General features: G+C 40.7%; 1 protein-coding gene across 1 annotated transcript in view; it reads right to left on the reverse strand.

The window, feature by feature from the left end:
* Positions 1-15877, reverse strand: part of EPHA6 (EPH receptor A6) — a 483151-nt gene extending 467274 nt beyond the window's left edge. Inside the window, exon 1 of the mRNA XM_088533416.1 lies at positions 15758-15877. Within this exon, the coding sequence (XP_088389542.1) occupies positions 15758-15860 (103 nt within the window). The 5' untranslated portion in view covers positions 15861-15877. The remainder of the gene's footprint in view (positions 1-15757) is intronic.
* Between the last annotated feature and the right edge of the window lie 1287 nt (positions 15878-17164).

Genomic DNA, 17164 nt, shown 5'->3' on the forward strand with positions numbered 1-17164 from the left:
AAATGAAAAAGCACACAGTGCGATAAGATAAAAATGAATGAAAAAAACATTCAATATTTCATTAAAACACATAGATCTAAGGCTTTTCTGATCTTTGTTATTTCCCATAGTATCTGAGCAATTCCAAGTACAGTACTTGTTGCTCTCAGTTTCCCACCTGTTCAAAACCTTCCTCAGAATATTAATATAATACTACCTTGTGGCAGATTTCTGTGCCCTCTACGTGAAAGCAATCAATTACTATTTAATGTTGTTTCCCAACAACAATAATTGAGTGCCTTCATCAGAATCTCAGTGTGCTTTTTTGATTGTCCATGGTCCCTTCATTTCCAGTGCTTGCTCTCAATCACAAAAAGTGATTTAAATCTCATACTTAATTTAAAACAGATGAAGGGGGAATTTTAGATGTTACATTCATGTAAATGCCAAATTTATAACAATGAATATTATCTTTTTGTATTGCTACACAGCTTAATTTATTTCATCTATGAGCAATAAAACAGAGTAACTACTGAGCAATCCTAATAGCCAAGAGGAATAAAATTATAGAAGAAAAAGCTGACATTTGAATTATAATGCATTAAGGTAAAATTACTGCTGAATTTGAGGATAATTTCATTCAATTTGACTTTGAGAATGCAGTATTTTTCCAGCCTTATTTCAGCATTGTATGAACTGAGAAGTGTTTTGAATCTATGAAAATTATGGAATATAATTTGCGGTTTTATAGTTAAGATATCACTAAATTACTATTTATGTGGCAACAACATACTAGTATGTGAACATTTCAGCTTATCACATATATTTTGTTGTATAAATGTCAGAAATAAATTTGGTTTCGGAAACTGAAACAGGCTGTAAAAGGGTCTTTAGCTGCTTTAAATAAAGAGAGAGCAGAAGAGTCAAGAAAGTACATAAAGGGCATGTTTTTGAGACAGATGATATTTACCTGCGCAGTTCCCAACACAGTTTCTCTAAGATTAGTCATGAGACTGATCTTATTTAATATTTAAGTGATGTCCCTGGCCAAAGTAGGTTTGTTATAATGAGATTTGTTTTTCTGCTGGGAAAGTTGGGAAGCATTGCCAACATAACTGAAGGCTGGAACACTACATGGCCGGGGCTATCAGAAGAGAAGGAAGGATTCTTCATGTCTGGGATAGTATAAACAGGAGGACATTAAATAATACGAATCATAAGACAATGCAATGGGAGCTAATAAGAATGTCTTTTATAAAGGAAGAGTTTAGCTGGAAACAGAGATGATAGATAAGATATGCAAATACTAACTGATGACAAAGCAACCAAGGACCAATCAAAGGATGTGGAAATGAAGACCACAACTGCCATCATGGAAAGTGCCAGGTATTTCTAATAAAATACTACTACAAAACACTAATAAAAAGTACCAGTAAAATCTCACCTGCAAAGCTGCATACAGTCCTGGTCACCTTCGTTAAAGAAAGATTAAATTAAAATGGGAAGGAGAAGAAGACTACTATAACTGTCACAGTGACTGTAAAGCTCTCGTGTGAGAAGAGCTGAGAAGAGCACGCCAAAACCCAATAGAGGAGATGACCCGTCCTACAATAATGTAGCTAGACAAACAGCAAGGAGGGAAATTCATTCTGAAGCATTCAGACAGTCCAGGCACGAGAGTAAACGTATAAGCACTGGCCATGGAAAAATGCCATTTATGAATACAGAAATGCTTCCAAAGTAGAAATTAGAAAGACTTTTAATTTATAGTTTAAAATGAAGTGTTTGTTTTATATACAAGATCATACAGGATACTTGCTTATGACAGCAGAGTATTCTTCCTTCCCACCCTGTATTCCAAGCACAGTCAACAGTGCCACTCAATGCTGTGTAAACAATCTTAGTATCTACTACTAATGCAAATACTATTTTTTTTCTGTCAAAAACAAATAAAAAAAAAGAAAAAGCTTTCAATGGCAACAATGTTGCAATGAAATATTCTTTTCCAGGGAAATAGGCCACCCGCTGCCAACACTTCCAATGCTGCCTGACTTCTTTGTCTTCAAGGCTGATGGTAGCTCCTCCATACCTGCTTTTCTTTTTGCAACACAGTAACGAGCACTTAATTCTTGAACCCTTTTCACAGGACTGCAATATAGATCTTTCTGAACTACTGAATTTGTCTTTAACACGAGTCTCCAAAGGACATAACCCACATTATGGACTAATAGCCTGTAAGACTGAATTTTATGAAGTGTAGCAGTTTTGAGCTATAAAAAAGGAATCAATGGACTCCAGTTGATGAAATCACTTCCCTAACCTATACTTGAACTAAAACTTTTTTAAAAAAAATAATATACTTTCAAAAAGAGCTAGAACCTGCTAAACCTGGAGAAGACATATTATTGAACATATGGTGTTTTGACCAAACTAAACTGAAAACATTGTAAACTGGCTTATTAAGTTAAGAGAAAGTCAGAGGAGGTTAATTTTAAATCTTCTTTTCCTTCTTCCTATTTTCTTCTCATCTCCCTTATCAGAAATGTGCTGTTCCATCTCATTATTTGAAAAAGAATAGCCTACGGCTATTTTGTGAGCTTTATTCATAATTCATAAATTAAATTGCTTACTGCAACCAAAATCATTCCTGTGCTCCTTCCAGTTGCAGAAATCTCTTCCCCTTTGTTCAAAGAATACTTCCTCCAAGCAGCTCACCAATGAGACTCTTGGTGGTGTTCCTATCACTCTGGAATCACCAAGCACATTTATTCAATTGTTCTTCTGGGCTTTAAAGACCTGTGATTTACGTATTATTCATAAAGAATTTCATATCAAGACTTTTTTTTTTCTATTACTTTAAAAGCAGGTCAAAAGCCAACATTGTTCTGTGTAGTAAAAGCCCTAAAGCTCAAGCCTCATGATATCAGTCTGAGCCAGGGCATCATGAATCATGAAGAATCATGCCATTTAACTAATGCATTCATTGAAATACAAATGTACGATTTCATCCCATTTGGATATAGGAATATTGGATATAGGAAGAGAAACAATCCCATAAGTCAAAGTCAAGCACACACAATAAAATATATTTAATTTAAATAACAATTTAAAAATATTAGTGTAAAAGAACGAACAGCTCCCCAATCATTCTTTGTACAGCTTGAATATCAACTCACCAACCTTTTCCTTTCCTAAAGGCCTTATAAAAAAGAGGACCCTTAATTAAGTAGACCCCAAATCTCAAAAACTGCAATGCTGCATGAAGAATCCGGCAATAGCAGTACTTGTTTTAAAGTACTTTTGAAACTAAATAACTAAACTATAGCAAATTTAAAATCTCCAACAACAAATTGCTTTGACAGTCACATCAGAAAACTACTCCCTGCTCAGGCGGTGGCAAATGGTCCAACTCTCGCAATATGACAATGACCCACAAACCTTTCACCTGCAAAGAAGTTTCTGCTATACAGAATACTTCTCCTAACCCCAGTGTTAACCTCAAGCAACTTCAGGATTTCAAAAGTAAAATAAAATTCCAAATACTTTTCTCTGGGATATTGCTTCCAGCAATTAGATGTATAGTATGTATATTATGTGATTATAATCTCTATAGCTTTGATTTTGATTTTCTGCTCTGAACTCAATGGTCCAACTCCTGTGGAGAAAGCCACCGTCTTTCACCAATTTGCAAGCTTCTTTTTCTTGAACCTGTATGCTTCATAATGCCTGGCACAATGAGGTTCCTGCTGCTTCCTATTGAGATGATCCTACAGAGCATGCCATAGTAGAAAAAAAATATTGGAAAACACTGATGGTCTACAGCTTTATTTTCATGGATGCACATTTTGATGTTAAAATTAAGTTATCAAATACTAGGTTTTAAAAATATGATTAAAGAATTAAAAGTCAAAGATAAAGGTTTAACCTAGTCAGTTTCTAATGGGGCTTACTTTCTTCCTCCAAAGACACTCTTTCCCTGTTCTGCTTTAATTAAATGCAACGGAAAACTTAAAATTCACTGCAGATATTGTTGGACTGTGAAAAGACAAGTCCTGAATGAAACAGAGTCAACTGTTACAGTTAAAACTCTGACTGTTTAGTGGTTTGCTTTGCTGACAAGGAACTGATCCTCTCAAACTGCAAAAGTGGGTTTCTAAACAAAATGCTTTCTTAGTGACGATACTGAAGAATCTTCAGTTCTGGGCAATAATAATATCATGCCATTGCGTTCTAGACTATTACGCATAAATCAAGAAAGTGATTCACTGGGACTGAAGATGCAGAATGACAGGGTTAAACAACCTCTTTCTAGTTTTCGATCACTTTCAGTTATCAACTGGAAAACCTTATTTTTTACAAAGGCCCACAAGAACAACTGAGTAATCCTGATTAGAGAGATAAAAGTATGCTCCTGCACTGAAGATAGGCAAGGAGGCAAAATGAAATAGAAACATACGGCTGGGTTTTGTTTTCTTTTTTTTGTTTTTAATGAGAAAAATTTCATAGCAACATGTCACAAAGTTCCATATTAGAATTGGTGTTTTATATATTTATTAAAGGGAAATAACTTCAATAATAGGAGGTTGCAATCCTAATTCCCTTCTCACATAAAAAGGGTGCAAATCAAGGATAACTATGCTAAGACTGCAGCACAATAAAAAAAGCATGTGGAGGAAGGTAGGAAGGAAAATCAAATCCTAAGTGACTTTGGATTCACCTAAACATTCAAGCAATTCAAAATTTCATATAACAAAAAAAATAAACAAATTAGATTCCGCATATGACAAACTAGATTATAAAACATTCATCCCTCCAGGCTAACGTCTGAACAATCAGATGAGCTATTTGCTAATTTTATCATCGTTTGTTCATTAACCTTTACAATGTATGTACCATGATACATCTGAACTAAGATTGGAGGTACGAATGCAAATCAGGAAGAAGACTGCCTGTTGTCAGTAAATTTTAACATTCTCTATGTGGAGTTCTAAATGTCAACATCTAATCAAGCCTAATCTATTATTGATTTTCTTTTCTGTTTTCAAAATATCCATCTGTGGCACCAATTTCCATCAGCTTTTATTTCTTGAGGCACATCTCTCAAGAATAAGATACATCTATCAGACTATAGCTATTAAAAATAATTTTCCAATTTTCTCTAATATGATGGAGACTCACTAATGCCAAGGCTTTAGGACATTACTTAAAATGAAAACTACTTTCTATAAAATTAGGAAGGAAGATGATTATTAGTAAAATGAACAGGCTAAACATTACTGGAACTTTTGGTGTACTGTGGCAACAACAGGTATGCCATAAGAAATGAGCAAAATGGAAAACTACCTACAAGCATGAGCCCCATTCTGAATAGTACAAGGAAATCTGTAATACAATACAAGAATGATGACCTTCGTCTTCTGTGATATAAAAATCTGTCTTCAAATCTCTGCTTGTACAGGGACAATATGAAGATGAACACATTCTATAAACACAAAATTACTCAGTTTTAAAGGGTTAAAAAAATGTTGCAGGTAGAGCTGTGGTTATAACTTCTATCGCCTAATGTTGTCGTCTTACAATAGGCTTTTTGACTTCTCTGTATTTTGCAAAATAAAATGTCCATTCTATGAACTTGTCATGCCAAATCTTTCTTGAAATATTCAATGTCAAATGCATGAAGTAGACTTCTGCAGAAAAATTCTGCTAAAGCCATTCAAACATTTTTAAGAACAAAGCAAGGAAAAATATGTTCTGCATCTTTGATTAAAAAGCACTTGTATTTTGGCTATTTGGAGCATTTTGATAAAGATACTCGGATGTCCTTTGCTACGTGGTCTCATTTGTCCAAGCTGGACGTGCTCACTACAGTAAGCTGAAATTCTGGCACGGCACTGCCAAAGCTTATTTCCCCTCAGCATGCTCCATCCTTAACAAACTCTCCACACTTATTTGACTGTGCTGATACTGTTACAACAGAGTAACTAAGCAGTCGCTGCGGGCTGTGCAGGAGATGCACAGGCTGAGCATTTTATCCCCTGGCCACCAAGTCGACAAGTGCAGAAAGCTTTTGCCTAGGCACTAACGGACAGAAGCCATCTAGAAGATGACTATGGGTAAGAAAGATAAAAAGAGGAGATATATAAAAAAAGGGGGGGGAGGGGGGGGGGGAGGCGGGGGGGAGGGCGGAAGCAATGAAGGCAATAGCCACACTATGGGAGGTCGGGACCACTAGAGTTCTTACACAGCTTAGAGAGAAGTCTCTTCTGAAACCTGAAAATAGGCCTGTTTGTTTTATTTGCAAGTTTCAAAAATCCCTTGGTGCCTACCACGAGCTCCTGATAAAGTGCATGTCTTCATTACCATCTAACACCTATCCCACGGAAGATGGCACCTCCCTTGCCTTCAGTAATACAGATCACTTAGTACAGTATTATACTGTCTGTCGAAATACATCTACATCTTACAGAAATAACCTATGAGGAAGGAGAGAAAAAATGGATTTTTTAATATAAAAACCACAGCAGAAATTTTGTGTTCATTTTTACACTAATGGTATTAATAAACTCCACACTTAAGTTTGGAAAAGCCAGATCTGAAGTTGTCACTATGGCTCACAGTCTTCTCCAAAGACAGCCAACTCCTGAGACTGTGGGACTCAAATGGCTGAGGGTTTGTGACCAAGTCTTCTGCTGGGGGACTAATCTGAAGCTGTTGTAAGTCTTAACTTTGGGAAGGTTATTAAGGGACCAGGTACACCAAAAGGCAAGAAAGTTTCCTGAGCAACAGATCTTTAATTCTCATGGTACAAATCAACCTTGGCTGCATTCAGCATTATGATGAATGTTCTGAAAAAGCAAGAATTTTAACAAATGTTCCACGTACAGAACAACTTAGTGTTGCACGGGAAGAAAAAAAATATATGAGCATAGCTTAGGGCCACACCAAAAGACAAGGTGTATCTGCCAAGAGATCTGACTCTTCTCTCAGTTCACAGGTGTACCACATAACAAAACATGTACAGGTAATTGAAGAATGTGTCTCATGTTCTTGATAGCCAGTGTGGCACAAAAGATCTGAGCTTCACAAAGAGAGAGAGCTCAGACTAGTCAGGAAAAGGGGCTTTTTTTTTTCAAAAATATATACAAAAAAGTAATTCCTCAAAACTTTGCTGTGGATTTCTCACACTGCTTATGTAAGCTACAGGCTTTGGCCTTAAAGTTTTCTCCTTTGGTAGTTAAAAAGACACAGAAGGCCAGCCCAAAAGAGCACTGTGAAAAACAGTAGCTTTCAAGACAGTCAACACTGAAAATCTAACTCTGCATGCATCATAATGTTTGTACAGGGATATACATTAAACAATGAGAAAAAAAAATGCTAGATTCCTTTCAGTCACTAGCACTCATTTTCTACAATAGATGATATGTCCTTTAGAGAGCCTATAGAAAAATGCAGCAGATGATAACATTATATTCATGTGCATCACCAATAGGAACTATTAATATAACTGACATGCAAAGCTGTCCAGCTTCCTGGTTGACTTTGCAAACCTAGATTTCTTTGGTGGTAGTTTTTTATACAGTACTTGTCTCTATAATGGGCCTTCTTTTAATTTGTTTGCTATACACCATCATTGTTCTTCCTTTGAATAAAACAAATATTTCTGTTATTATACAATGCCATTATACAATGGCAAAGTCGTCCTCCTAGCACAAGATTTTTCTTTATTATTTCTTAAATTAGGGGATAAAGCTAATTCTTCTTGCAATTCCCAGTCCAGAAATCTGCATTTCATTTATAGTCTTTTAGCATATACCAAAATCACAGGGTAAGTATTCTTACTGTTAGAATACTGTAAGTATTCTTACAGTAGCAAATGTTTAGATTTCTACTACACCTTATGGATAGGTTGATTGATAATCTCATATATTCCAGAACTCTATTCCTATTTTTTATTTCTAAATATTAACAATATTCACATTTATATAAAATGAATGTTCCTCAAATAAATGGAGTCCACTAAGCTGAATAAATAGGGCTAATACAACTTTCTGAGTAGGTGTCTTTACTCCATCATGCTGGCATGTGAGCATTTAACAGCTTCAGTAATACAAAAAGAAAGAAGCCTTGTCCTCTCATCAAATTAAGGGAAACAAAGGTTTTACATTTTCCTCACTTTCTCGTTCAACTGTTGCCAGCAGCCAGACACAACAGAGCAACAAGGATTGTATAATTTCATACAGTCTTATGTTACTTAGCAGAATTGCTGGATTCAAATTGGGTTCTGGAATACGAATCTTATTCAAATGTTTTCTGTGCCATCAATTTCCAACTACAAAGAATAGAAACACTAGAGAAAAATGGCTTGGTCTCCTGTTATTTTGAAATGTTTAAAATATATTTGGACAAAATAATTTTAATTTTAAATTTCAGCAAAAACCTTTCTACATAAATTAATTTTAAAGCAGCAACTGAACTCTGCTCAGAAAGCTGGCCTGGGAAATTTGCGGGAGATAATCTCTTTTATCAAGATCGAAATGCTAGTGTGTTATTTTACGGAATGTTTTTAATTCATTCTTTCATGCCTTTATCTTAAACCAAGAAGCAACTAGCAGCTAGAGAATACAAATTACAGCAGCAAGTACACTCTTAACCAAGGGTCCCCAGCCAAGACAAATCACTCATTACATGCACCAATGATACTGTTTGCTATATATGACTTTTCCCCTTTTGTTCTAGGTACAGAAGCCATTAAGTGTATTGAGACGGTAGAGTTCCCAGTAAATATATCTTTCACTATGTCCTCATTCTGTGTATGCACCTTCACAGTGGTTTGTTACAGATGGCGCCTATTGCCCATATCTCTTTTTCTCAGAAATGACACAACACTGATTTTATTCTAAGCTAAAAAATTCCATGATTTCAGAACTTACTGGAATGAAGAAATGCTGTGTTACAAATTTTGTTAACATCTCTGTGTATTAATATGTTCACTTTGGATTTTCACATAAGTATTGCCTATACTATTCAGCAGACAGCTGCTCTGACCTGTGAGGAAGAACTGTGCATCCCATCCTCATTAACCTGGTATTCCTCTCGGTGGAGATCCTGTCAGTAAACAGGACACCCTCTTCAAAGACTGTCTGGAATTAATAAAAACACTTCTCTTAAGAGGACAGCAACTCTATCAGCTTCTTACGAATCTACTCAACGACAAAGCCGGAATTTTCATTAGAGCGTCACAACTGTAAATTATTATTGTTTCTACATAAACACTGTAAGTAGAATCCTTCCCAGGCTGTTGCAAGGTGGAGTTTCTGGCTAGCCCAGCAGATTTTAAGAATAGTGCACATGTTCTCAGTGCTTAAGTGCACATGTTCTCAGTGCTCACATGTGCTTAAGTGTTTCTAGGTCTGGGTCTTTTGAAACCAATGATCTTTTTTCTTTACTTCCTTTTGAAGCCACTACATTTGTAAAGCAAAAGGAACAGAGAAAATGAGAAAATTTCTGCACTCCTACTAATTTCTACACTTAATTCAAATGCCAAATATACAAATATAAAATCAGTACATTGACAGACGAGCAAGCTTCATCCATCTAAAACAAGCACTTGGAATTAAAGCTGGCCTCTAAGCTGTATTCTATAACACATGCTGAAATAAACAGATTATAAATGGATGCTGGATTAACTGAAGTCACTTCTCTTTCACGCCTACCTATTCTGAGCAATTTACTCTTTAGCTACGGGAAAGAACAAGAGGCTACCTACAAAACCCAAGTGTCACAAGTCCGAGAACGCGAGCATCCTGGGAACTACACAATGGATCAGCAGAGTAAATGGTGAAATGGAAGCCTGGCTAGAGCAATTGTAAGAGAAATGATCTGGGAGCTAGTTTCAATATTGTATTTTACACACTTTATCCTGGAAATACCACGTCGTCAGTACAACAGAAGAAATACTGATGATTATTTTAAGAGGTAAGTAAACAAAACAAAAAGAAGCACTTACAAAATATAAAAAATAAAGTAAAACAAAAACTCAGTGCAGATTTTTAGGTTACTAAAAATCTCTCCAAATACTTCCAAGCAAGAAAAAAAAAAAAAAGAAAAAAAAACTTTACTACAAAAAATCCTAAATTATACTCAAGTTGTCAGGAAGTCATTGAATAGAAAGAATAAGGAAGTGACATTGAATAACTAGAACATAATATAAGAGAAAAAAAGGGGGAAATATTTTTGCAGAAAGTTAATTTGCATAGACTGAGAGAAGAAATACTGCAAACATTTCACAACTTCAGCATGTAACAGAAATCTTCTTTTAGATAGTAATTCTTAGTTATACTTTTCATAGAGATCAACATATCAAAAGTTTAAAAACAGTTTCTGCGGATGTATTTTTCACAGCTCTATTTTTTCTTTCTTGCCCCCTCTGCATGAAAATGCAGTCCCCTGAGGTCAGGATAGATTTTGTACAAATATTTTTTCTCCATACTTTTCTATTTCCATACTATTTAAAATTCTCTCTCTGTGTCACGGAGTTCAGCACGTTAACTGGAATGACAAATGAAAGGCCAGACTCCTATTTGTGTCAATGTCAAGTTAGAGGAACTCCAGTGACCCTAATAGAGACATTCCAGTTTACAGATATACAGCTGAAATAAGAGTGTTCCAACACAACTATGCTATATTAGGATATGTAAATCAAAAAACACAGTGCTTGTCATATTCCACATGCATATCAACTGCACCATCTCCATATTTCTAAATATGGATGATTATACAAAGGAGATTTTAAGTAAGTTAGGCTTTTAACCTTAAAAGATTAGCCAATCAATTGAGTATTACTTAGTGTAAATTCTACTGATTAATCACATAATGAACTTCTAAAACTTTTCTAAAATTCTCAAGTGAAAAGTGTACTGTTGGATGCCCTAACTGGCTCTGAGATAGAATGAAGATCTATTTTCTTATATCTAAAATATATACCCGGAAGTCTAAAAGAGTTTTCCATCAGATAAGTTTAATTTCCCATAGGCTCTTTCCTTCTTTCTTTTGTAAACAATTTGACTTGCCAACAGTGTTGTCTGGTCAAAAATTAACTGTGAAATGCAAAACAAAGTCAGAATGGTCACTCTGGATGAAACCTAAGGTTCATCTAACCCAATACGGAAGGGCTGTTTGAGAGCAGCCAGCTGCAGACGCTCTGAAAATGAACTCAGAGCAGATGCGGGCCAGTCTGCTCCCTGCGTCAGGCACCAGTCTGGTTTCTAGGAACTACCCTGGCTTGTTTTATTGAAGCAACTAGGATGCCTGCTGAAACTGAAAACACTGGTCTCTGAATAAATCATGAGCAATCAAAAAAACAATGGCTGGCTAACCATCAACTCTTCAGTTTATTTTTCCATGTTTCCTTTTGCGCTACCTCAATTTTTGATTTACCTCTTTGTTGCATAGGGCCACATTGTACACGTTTGGAAACACTTCAGTTCCTCTCTGCTATTTTCACTACCTCAAATAACTTGAGAACTACTGTACTGATATGGTCTTAACCTGTATTACCTACGTTGGTTTTACCAGGCCAAATTTTCTTTGTTTTGCTATCATTCTCATCTGTCCAAAATAAATCAAAACACTCAAACAGCACTCAATACTGCCAAACAGATGATCAGGAATACATTATGAAGCATTAACTTAAAATCTGTTATCTGATACTTTTGACATGCAAATCTATACTTTTGGAGAGAGTAAGGGTCCCAAAGCTGCCATTAGCACTCACGTTTAGCAGGGACACACGGGCAAAAATATTTTTAAAACATTCTTTAAAGCTTGAGGCAAAAATGCTCGTGATTCAATTCTCTGCACACTTAAGAGAGAGTGACACGCTTCTACCACACTGGTTTTGTTTGTTCACTTTTCTCATTTCTCCACAGTGACTTAAATGCTCACAAAGCACACTAACTGGGCAGCTGAATAGCAAAACCCCCTAGATGAGTGCAATACAGACAGCAGCATCGCTGCCCTCAGCCCTGCGAGGAGAAGTTGTCCTCCAGCTCTAAGAGGTCAGTCTCATTCGGCCCAGTCCCCACATTCGCCCGGTCCTTGGTGTCCTCATTGTTCTTAATCGCTACAGGAGGATTCCAGGCGCTGCACTTAATGATGGATCGTGCTGATGTAAAGATAGAGAGGAAAAAAAGGCAATTTACTTGAACTGATGAAGAACTCAAGGTCGTTACTAATTTGAGATTTTAATATCAGAATCAAAAGATTATGCATTTTGAGCTACTCAATTTGCACCAAGTATAATGACTGTGAAAATAAAGGCTATATGAATATCAGAATTGGCATATGTTATGTTACCTTCGACTTTTCTCCTGACAGGATAAAAAATACCACCTGTGCCATTTGAAGAGATATCAACCTGGCATAACCTGACAAAATACACTGATAACCTAGTAACTGCAAAAGCGGATGACTTCCTTTTACAGTTAGTTCACTGTTACATATGGAACTCCAAGAGTCCTATAGTTTGCCTTTGGCAACAGATCTTCTTGCAACAGATAACAGCAGATAGATAAGAGCTTGAACGAGGCCAGGTACAGAAATTCCTTCTGATTTATATGTAAGGAGAGACATGCATACATGCATACTTAGGTGAGGATACTGCAGAATCCTTCCCTGATGTGACCTCTATCTTACAAGTTCATATATGTTTCTTGCAGAGTTGGTCATAGTCCAGACACTATTACCTGTAACTTAAGGTTTGAGAATAATTGCCAAACTCAGCATGCTCTGGCAATCAAACCTAAAACACAGGCTGAAATTCAGCATAATAATGCAACCTCTTAATGACTGGGTGTCATGGCCAACTAGTGAAAATTTAGACGAAAATGCAAGCAACCATCTTACATGACTAGCTGATCTTTATTTTTCAAACATTTCTGTTTCAAACTATTTGATGCATTGCTCCTACCCAGCTCCATGGCCTTGCCTACCTACAGGTTTTTTTTAACAGCAAAAACTAAACCTTGGCATGGTCACAATTTATTTTTGAACTTACCACTACACTAAGATGAATGAGTAAGTTCACTTCTCTGTCAATAGTATTGTTTCTGCCTGCCTTGCTACAGATAGTGTAAGACAGCATGCATTGATTTACTTGTGAAGAAACACAACCTCAGAGTCTTGGAAATATATATTTAAAAAAAAATAAAGAAAGCTAACAAAGGGATAAATCCCAACATAGTAATAACAGTAATTTGTAAGACTGTAGCATATTAAATCTCTGAAAATCCCTTTGTAGTAAGGGAAAATAAAACATTAAGAACGAAGTGGAAATCTTGTGTTTACTGAGTTGGATTAATAAATTTATTCCCATTTCACTTTTTTGAGCCAAAACAATCAAGCAACCCAGATAAAATATTTCTTTGCAATTCAACTTTATTTGGTGTTGATTCTGGTCTGTTTGTAAATACAAAATAAACGGCCAAAAATACCAGCTAGTAAAGCAAAGCTAAGTTATAATGAGTACTGAAATCTAACAGCAATTATTGCAAATGCACTTCAAAGATGAATACTCTGAAAAATCGCCGTATGAAAATGTAAGAGTGGAAGGAAAATTTTATTCTCAGCCAACTGAAGGTTTAAAAATATAGCTCTTTATAGCTGGTATTCCAAATATTAGCAACTAGTATTTTAAAATGACTCATTTAACTGTTTAGACAATGCCAACTTCTTTACTGCACTCATTCTCTCTTACTCAGTTCTTATTTCCAGATAATGTATTTTTTTTCACTAACATTTTATTGATCCTGTGCAATAGTAATTCATAACTTTTCAGTTTGCATGTGTTCAGTTGAGCTGGATTTAGGATTTCTATTGTACAATCACCAGATAGAAGATAAAAGGTCTCTTGGTTTACTGAATTTTTTTAAATGAAGTGAAGACTGAAGAAGAGGTTAGGAAATTCAGCAGTACTCTGTGCAGCAGACACTCCAATGCCTGGAACTGTTTAGAAAAGTTATGTTAACATCAAAAGAAAAAAAAAAACACTTCATCTTTGACAGGCTTTCCTTTAGGATAAACTGTGTAGATAACTATTTTCTCCATTTTTTTTCTTAACATCCTTCAAGTATTGCCAATGTAACCACGGGAATCTGAAATGTTAATTCAGAAATTTACTTTAAAATAATCTAACTTGCACTGCTTAATAAAAAAATCTTTATCTTTGATGCACATAATGTGTCTTGAATATTCTATATTACACATGTGAATAGATTTTTTTAACAGTATTCTTATGTTGCCTTAGGCCTCATGGTAATATAACACACATTAGCATGCACTAATGAGAGAGAAATAGAAGCAAAGCTGTGCTACCGTGAAAATCTGATGTTGCCTAAGACATGAGTCAGGGCAAAATGTAACACTGCGTTGATGAGAGTGGGCATTATGCAATTACAAAGGGAAATTAAAAATCACATTTCGTGTACAGGAGTTAGAGAAAGAACGCTAACTTGGAATCCCTGTTCCATCTGACTGATCGCTGAGCGTGTTTGTGTTTCCACTATTGTGTTTTCCTGTTTTCTAGGTATTTTATTCTCTTTTCTTACTGTTATCCCTATATATACGATGAACACGTAAGACGTACTGTAAAACAAAAGTGTGAAAACATATGAACTATATATTTTATAGTACCTCATAAGTAAAATCAGTTCCTTTTCTCTGATCACTACTTTTCTCCATACCCATTTTCAGCACTACTTTCAATAAGGAAATATCCTTTTCATCATTTCTGCCAGAGGCAAGATTAAAACCCACCCTTCCGTTCCCATATTTTAACTCACACAACACTAAAACCCCCTGACATGAAAGCTAAACTACAATATATATATATTAGGAGTAGGAAGCTGACTCGTAATTTAGGAGTAAACTCATCCATGATGTCCTGTTCTCCAGAACTAAAGTACAGAGATGTACATTTAAAAAAAAACAGGTAAGGAGATGCTCTGCCCAACCCGGTGTTTGAAAACATATAATATGATGATTCACCATCAGTTTTTTTTTTTTTCAGTTCTTCCTAACAAAATTTGATATCCTCCAAATGTGCTATGCATTTTTTCTTCTTGGACAGATTGAATACACTTTAAAGGCCCTTTTTAAACATATGTAGCACTACAACCTGGGCGATTAAAGCACTGTTTTAAGTAAGACATGATGAACGCACACCTGCGGCAAGGCGGTTAAACACTTTTTTTTTTTTTTAATCAGACTGTCGTATGTGGGGGAAAAATAAGTGTTTAGGAGAGTCAGGACTCTCTGCGCGAGCGGCTCGCTCCCTAGACTCAATTCCTCCTAATAACGCGCTGAGTTTCCCAAAACCCGCGCTCAAGGTGCGCCGAGCGCGGCGGGAGGAGGGTGAACCGTGAAGCCGGGAGCGCAGCGGAGACCGGCGGGCAGCGCAGCCCGGCGGGCGCCAGCCCCGCTGGCAACGAGCGCGGTCCCGGCCCCGCCGCCGGGCACCGGGGCCCCCGCTCCCGCCGCCGCTCCGGGCTCACGGCAGCGCTCGGCGGCGCGCAGGGCACCGAGGGTGCCCGCAGGGAGCACGGGGACCCGTCCCGTCCCGTCCCGCACCGCCCGGGGTGCCCGGGCCGCTGCGCCCGGCGGCCCCGCGCACTCGCGTCGCGCAGGGAAAGTTGGCGGGAGCGACCCCCGCCACGCGCGCACACGCGGAGCCCGCAGCGAGCGGCGGCGCCGGCCCGCGCCCCCCCGCCCCGGCCGCCCTTACCTTGGTTGCTGGCGACGTGACCGCCGCCGGCGGGGCGCGCTGTCAGCAGCGGGAGGAAGAGGCCGAATCCCCAGAGCAATCCCCTCGCCTCGCAGCACCCCATGGCTGGAGGGCGCCGGGCGCTCCGCCGCCTCGGCCCGCCGAGGCTCCCCGCGCTCCGTCAGGGCCGCCCGCCGCCCCGCCGGGGTCCGGAGCGGCGCGGCCCGGCGCGCTGCGCTGCCCGCCCTGCCGCCGGGGCTGCCCGCGCCGGGGCGGGCGCATCCACCAGCGCGGCCGGGCGCGCACGGGGGCAGCCGGGAGCCCTCGCGGCCGCCCTGCCGGCGGCGGCGGCGCTGCGGGCCGGGCGGGCGCCGGCAACTTGGACGCGGCGGCGGCGGGGGGTCGTGCCCCGCTCCTCGGGCGGCTCCGGCCGGCGGCGCCGTCAGCCTCGCAGCGGCGCCTCCAGCAGCCTCGTCGGCGGGAGCAGCCTCCTCCCGCGGCCGCGCTGCCCGGCGCCCCGCATGCCCGTCGAGAGGCAGCCGGGGGGTGTTAGTTTCCCACGCCGGAGGGTCTTTTCCTCCCGCGCCGCCGAGCTCCGCTGGCGGAGGCGGGAAGGGCAGCGGGGCTGGGCGCCTCCTCACGCGCCGCGGGGCATCGGCGAAACTTGCGGGGCGGCCTCCGCGCCCCCTCCGCCGCGCTCCCCTCTCTGCGGCGGAGCAGCGGGGAGGCGGGCTGCTCGGGTGCGATTTTGGCTGCTCTCTCCTGATTCGCGCGCCGCGCGGCAGGCTCCCCTTTTTGCTGCTGCCGCCGCCGCCGCTCTCCCGCCGCCCGCGGGGCGCTCACCCCCCGCGGCGCGGCCGCGGGGCCGCCCCCCGCCCCGCGCTGCGGCCGGTGCCGCCGGGTCCGCCGGGAGGCCCGCGCGGCCCCGCGCCGGGGGCGCTCCGGCACGCGCGCCCCGCCAGCCAAACGGGCGGCCGCGCGCGGGGCGGGGGGAGCCGCGGAGGCCCCTCCTCAGCCGCCCTCCCGAGGGGAGCGGGGCCGGCGGGGCGGGAGGCGGGCGCGGAGAGGCGCCCGGCAGCGCGCGGGGCCGGCGCGGCGCGCTCGGCGCTAGAGGGAGTCAGCGGACAAGGCAACGCGGCCGGCCGAGCGCCGGGGCTGCGCGGGGAGCTGCGCGGGGAGCTGCGCGGGGAGCTGCGCGGGGGCGCCCCGCGGCCGCCTCAGTAAGAGGAGAGGTCGCGGTCGGGGGAGAGCCGAGGAAGGCGCCCGAGGAGGGCTGCGGAGCGGAGCGGAGCGGGGCGCCGGGCGAGGCTCGCGGTGGCTCCCGGCCGGGCAGCTGCGGAGGACGGAGGCCGGGGTTCCGCGGAAGAGGTGCGCTGTGTAGAGTTGCACCCAGGGAGCGCGTAAGGGCATGTAAGGCAGCCGCGTTTG

The sequence above is a fragment of the Tinamus guttatus genome, unplaced genomic scaffold, assembly GCF_059628265.1.
Source record: "Tinamus guttatus ecotype Peru unplaced genomic scaffold, ASM5962826v1 Tinamus_guttatus_pri_ptg000035l, whole genome shotgun sequence".
Classification (NCBI taxonomy): Eukaryota; Metazoa; Chordata; class Aves; order Tinamiformes; family Tinamidae; genus Tinamus; species Tinamus guttatus.